Source organism: Anomaloglossus baeobatrachus, chromosome 4 (assembly GCF_048569485.1).
Source record: "Anomaloglossus baeobatrachus isolate aAnoBae1 chromosome 4, aAnoBae1.hap1, whole genome shotgun sequence".
Lineage (NCBI taxonomy): Eukaryota > Metazoa > Chordata > Amphibia > Anura > Aromobatidae > Anomaloglossus > Anomaloglossus baeobatrachus.
In genome coordinates this window covers 450,354,125-450,360,124 of record NC_134356.1, presented here as the reverse complement: position 1 = coordinate 450,360,124, position 6,000 = coordinate 450,354,125, and the positions used below count along the sequence as shown (strand labels likewise).

The 6,000-nt window shown below is 44.1% G+C and overlaps 1 protein-coding gene across 1 annotated transcript in view; it reads left to right on the top strand.

The window, feature by feature from the left end:
- The first annotated feature begins 1,894 nt into the window (after positions 1–1,894).
- The window catches only part of RORA (RAR related orphan receptor A), a 492,964-nt gene continuing 488,858 nt past the window's right edge, over positions 1,895–6,000 (top strand). The window contains exon 1 of the mRNA XM_075345593.1: positions 1,895–2,153. Within this exon, the coding sequence (XP_075201708.1) occupies positions 1,997–2,153 (157 nt within the window). The 5' untranslated portion in view covers positions 1,895–1,996. The remainder of the gene's footprint in view (positions 2,154–6,000) is intronic.

Sequence of the window (6,000 nt, the reverse complement as noted above, 5' to 3'; positions counted from 1 at the left end):
AGGCACAGACTGGTACAGGAGGATAGAGGACCCTGTCCGCAAGGGCTCACAGTCTACAAGGGATGGGTGAGGATACAGTAGGTAGGGCTGACATGCTGCAGCGTGGAAAAGTGCACCACAGGTCAGTACGACTGAGTTCACGTCCTGTAATCATCATCTGTTAGCGTGGATCCTGCAGAGATCCATTGGCAAAATGTCTGCCGGATCAGTTTTTTTTAAGTCAATGGATAAGGCTGCTTTCACACCTCCGTTTTTTCCTGTGCGGCACAATCCGACACTTTGCAGGAAAAACGCAACCTTTTTTTTTGCTGCCGGTTGCGTTTTTCCTGCATAGACTTTAATTAGTGCCGCATTGTGCCGCATGGGCTTGCGTTCTGTCCGTTTTTTGCCGCATGCGGCAGATTTAGCCGATGCGGCGGCCGGATGGAACGTTGCCTGGCACGTTTTTTTGTGCGGCAAAAAAACCCGTATCGCGCCGCATCCGGCCGATGCGGCGCATTTTTCAATGCATGCCTATGGACGCCGGATGCGGCGCGATGCGTCAAAAAACGCATCCGGCCGCCACTTGCGATTTTTGCCACTGCGCATGCTCAGTAGCATGCCGCAAGCGGCAAAAAACGGACGGGCCACATTTAAAAAACTTATGCAAAGGATGCGGCTTTTTCGCCGCATCCATTGCATAGGTTTTAGAGCCGGACTGGCCGGCTCTGCACCTACCGGATGTGTGAAAGCAGCCTAATGGATCCGTTTCTTTCCCCCATCCACCTTTTGTGCCTCCCCTATCTCCTCATAGACTGTAAGCTTACGAGCAGGGCCCTCACTCCTCCTGGTATCTTAATTTTGTGACTTTGTATTGTCTCATATTGTCTGAACATGTCCCGTCTGAATTGTAAAGCGCTGCGGAATAAGTTGGCGCTATAGAAATAAAAATTATTATTAATGGATTGCTATTCATCTTCCATTTGTAATGGCTCCTGTAAGAAAAAAAAAAAACGGATTTATACAAATGCAAGAAAAATGGATGACTAAATAGCAATCCATTAACAAATCCATTCTCCATAGACACCAATGCTAAAAATACGGATCCGGCAGACATCAATTATTTAACAACGGACAGAAAAGTTGTGTTTGCAGAACTTTTTTCCCAACTAATCTCTGCAGGATCCATTCTAAGGCCAGAGTCACACTAGCTAGTGCATCGCGTGTAACTCGCGTGAGTCTCTCATGGTAGAACCCGGCATGGCCGCACACTATGCATACAGGAGCGTCTGAGCTGCATAGAGATACATGCAACCGACCCGCTCCTGTCAGGAGAGTGTGCGGTCATGCCGGGTTCTACCATGAGAGACTCGCGCGAGTTACACGCAGGGCACTAGCAAGTGTGATTCTGGCCTAAGGGATGATTACAGGACATGTGAACTCGGCCTTAGAAAGAAGCACAATGGGCATGAGATTTCTATTAATCCCATCCACTTTGCTTGTACTGTAAAATGGTGCATTTTTGATACAGCGAAAATACTCGGCGTAAAAAAAAACCCTCATGGTGGGCTCCTACATTTACAGGTTCCTGAATGGCACTGCTGTCATTTTCAAGGAAAAATAACATTTCCTATGGTCAGTTTTGTAGAACAGAATCTTGGGAGTAGGAAATGCGGAAGAGGTTTTCTTATTTTAGGTGGTAAGACGTGTCCCCCGGTGAATGAAGGCTGCCGCCTGTACAATAGCTGTCTAGGTGAGTAGACATTAAACTGTCTGTGTACATGTGTTCTCCCATAATAAATCCCAGCACTTCCCTCTAGCGCTGTCAGTGGCCACATGTGGGAACTGTTCTTATATCACACTCTTTCCCTGTGGCTCTCCCTCCTTCCTTTCCTTACCATAGAGTTGCATTGACACAGAGACAGAGGGAGTCTATGAGCCTCCTCCCAGCAATATCTAACATTGGGGGGGATCCTGATCCTCAAGACCCTACTACATCATTCTTTTGGGGGGAATAATGGATCCTTGTTCTCCTGCTAGCCCTGATCCGGCTTTGGAAACAGAAATCAGCAAGCCAGCCCCCCAGCCCAGAGACCCCCAGGAACCTGCCAGAAGAGGGGATCATACAGGAGCTGCAGGAAGACACAGCTACCCTATAACCACCACCAACAGAGGTACCATCTCCAAACAGTGGGTTGTTGAGGGTGCAGGGAGATGTGGCGGAGGCAATCTGGGCTTTTCATTACACATTCATGGAGGGAGATAGAAGCAGGGATGGGAGGATAGTGAGCAAAGACAGCAGAGCAGCCTTGGAAAACTTTGACAGCTTTTTTGTGGGAAGGAGGGGTGTTAATTAACCTCTTCGGCTCCGAAGCCGCCATATAGTCCTAGGATCTGCAGCATTGTTTCTAGTATGTGCAGTATTTAGGGAAACTACACAAAAGTTTGCGTTGATGATTTACACTGACAGATGCAATAATATAAGTGGGGGTTTGGATTGACCTGGGTACCACTCCTCCTGATCCTCATCCCCTTCTCCATCACATTGCTTCTCCTTACAGGAAAGTCATTAGGAAGCCGCATGGGGGTCAGCTACGGTACAACCACTTTCAGTTCTTACCGCCATCTAATGAATGACAGTAACCCCTGAAGTGCTGGCAATCCTAACGACACATTAGAAGCTAGTCGGTGCTTGCTCTTAAGATTCATAAGGCTATCCCTGATGGTGCAGGAAAGTGTGTTACTCTGAATTTGAACGTGAAGGGTTAATTTACACCGGTATCATCTCCCTTTCTGCGAAGCTCGCCGTTCAGCTGTTTGTTTGTTTTTTTCATTATTATTTTTTCTTCTTAAAGGATTAAGGGTTAACCCTACGTGACTTTAATTGCAATTTCACATTTGCTTCTAGTAGTGCGGGAAGGGTTTATTATGTTTTTAGTAGAAAGCGCAGTGTGTTATGTAATATGTAATTACATTTATATGATAATTATACCTAGTGCTATTGCAGGAGGTGGTATAAGGTTATATAGGTGTGCACATTTCGTGCTGGGACAAAATATATATTAATGTCTCATCGGTACACCTTAAATGTAAACTTTACACATACTTATGGCCGTCGGGGGAATCGATCGACCCCACTGCTGTGAGTTTGTGAGAAGAGCTGAAGTAATGAAGTGTGAGTGAATGATAACCAAGTATTACAGTCCTTGTACTTGTGAGATTGAGAAGAAAGTGGGAACGTAAAGAAAGTGTCTTTATTACTTACGTGTAGATCTGTGGGGTGCTGGGCGCCACGCACGGCTCATATACATATAAATGGCATACTTCCTCTTGGAGCGGCTTTTATTTGGACTAAAGATTACACGTGAAATCTGGACAGAACTGAAGGAAGAATGAGCAGCATTGCAAAGGCGGATAATGTGGTATACTTTCATATTTCTGTCCTTCAAGAAGACCCAAAGTATGTCACCCGGAGGCCTAGCAGGTAGACTAAGGTCGAGGTCAGACGAGTGTATGAAAGACCGCCTGAGCTTCATACAGAATACTCAGACGATGTTCATCCATATTGTCACCCATGTGCCAGCCTTGTATAGTTTATTACGTCCCTGTGACATCCAGTCCGTGTGCAAAATTCATCTAAGCAGCTCTATTAAATTACATCGGTGAGTGCGCACTCCGATTTTTCCTCAGACAGGACACGTCCATATTATACTCTCATCCGACTGAGCCCTAAGTCCGTCATAAGTTCTCCAATACTGGAAAGATCCAAAGGCTTGGATCAGAGGGTTGTAAAAATGAACATTTCAGAAGATTGGCCTCCATAATGATGATTACACCTAATCTGTGTGTGTGAGGTTAAAAGTGTGGTTACATGGGTGACACTGACATTGGTGAAAAAGCTCAAATATCTTCCTTGTCCTCTATTTCTCAGTACTTTTAGGCGAAAAAGTCAATTTTGCAGCAAATTTAATCCTAAAGTAGCAGGAGCAAAGTATTAGATGATGATGCAGAGTGCTACATCTGCATCCATCCTATCATACCAACCAGAAAACCATCTATATTGTCAAAGCAATGCTATCATTGATCTAAAGGTCCTGCCATGCTGCTAAATAGTTGTCCTCTTAGCAGAGAAGGACACAGACAGGTTCCAGGGCAAAACCATGTGTTTCCCTTCTTTCCCTCAGTAGCATCTATGGTGTACACATTGGTTACACTGTACACACATATATGGCATGTACAGTATGTACATTACACATACACCACACATAGCACCTGCAAACACACTGCCATGTCTCACATTCACACTGTAAATGGCACTCTACACTACACATACATTTTTTCACAAATATGTGCGCCTCAAACATGTCTGTAATGATAAATTCACAAGCATTGTCCATTAGCCATATCCGCGTGAAAAACCGAGTCCTGGTGCATATATCAAACATATCCATAGGCTCTCCTTTGTCCATTTAAAGCCAAACAAGTGTACGTTTGACCTCTGTTTGGCCTGAATGTGTTGGTATACCTTTTTTTCCTAGTATATAGAATAGTGCAGTCGGTGTCATTCTACATAGAATGCTGTCGGAACTATTCCATATAGCGTGTTGTTGGTGCTATTCCACATAGGGTGCGGTCGGTGCTATTCCACCTAGAGTGCTATCAGTACTATTCCACATAGCATGCTGTTGGTGCTATTTCATGAGAGTGCTGTCAATACTTTTCCACTTAGAGTGCTGTTTGATACTATTCCAAATAGAGTGCTATCTGTGCTATTCCACATAGAGTGCTGTCAGTACTATTCCACATAGAGTGCTGTCAGTACTATTCCACATAGAGTGATGTTTGCGGTATTCCACATAAAATGCTGTTAGTGATATTTCACATAGAACACTGTCGGTGCTACTCCATTAGATGTCAATACTATTCGGCATAGAGTGCTGTAAGTACTATTTGTCTTAGAGTGCTGTTGGTGCTATTTTACATAGAATGCTGTTGGTACTAGTCTACATAGAGTACTGTTAGTACTATTCCACATATACTGCTCGCTGTCCTATTCCACATAGCGTGCTGTCAGCACTATTCCACATAAAGACGTCGGTGCTATTCCACATAGAATGTTATCGGCACTATTCCACGTAGAGCGCTGTCTGTAGTATTCCACATAAATTGCTTTCAGTGTTATTCCACATAGAGTGCTGTTGGTACTATTCCACAAAGAGTGCTGTTGGTTCTAATCTGCATAGAGTGCAGTTGGTACTATTCCACATAGAGTGCTGTCTGTAGTATTCCACATAAATTGCTTTCAGTGTTATTCCACATAGAGTGCTGTCTGTAGTATTCCACATACAGTGCTGTCAATAGCATTCCACATACAGTGCTTTCAGTAGTATTCCACATAGAGTGCTGTCTGTAGTATTGCACATACAGTGCTGTCTGTAGTATTCCACATAGAGTGCTGCGGGTACTATTCCACATAGAGTGCTGTCAGTACTATTTCACATACAGTGCTGTCAATACTATTCCACATAGAGTGTTGTCAGTAGTATTCCACATAGTGCTGTCAGTAGTATTCCACATAGAGTGCTGTCAGAAGTATTCCACATACAGTCCTGTCAGAAGTATTCCACATAGAGTGCTGTCTGTAGTATTCCACATACGGTGCTGTCTGTAGTATTCCACATACAGTGCTGTCAGTAGTATTCCACATAGAGTGCTGTCTGTAGTATTCCACATAGAGTGCTGCGGGTACTATTCCACATAGAGTGCTGTCTGTAGTATTCCACATACAGTGCTGTCTGTAGTATTCCACATAGAGTGCTGTCTGTAGTATTCCACATACAGTGCTGTGGGTACTATTCCAAATACAGTGCTGTCAGTACTATTTCACATACAGTGCTGTCAGTACTATTCCACATAGAGTGCTGTCAGTAGTATTCCACATAGAGTGCTGTCTGTAGTATTCCACATACAGTGCTGTCAGTAGTATTCCACATAGAGTGCTGTCTGTAGTATTCCACATAG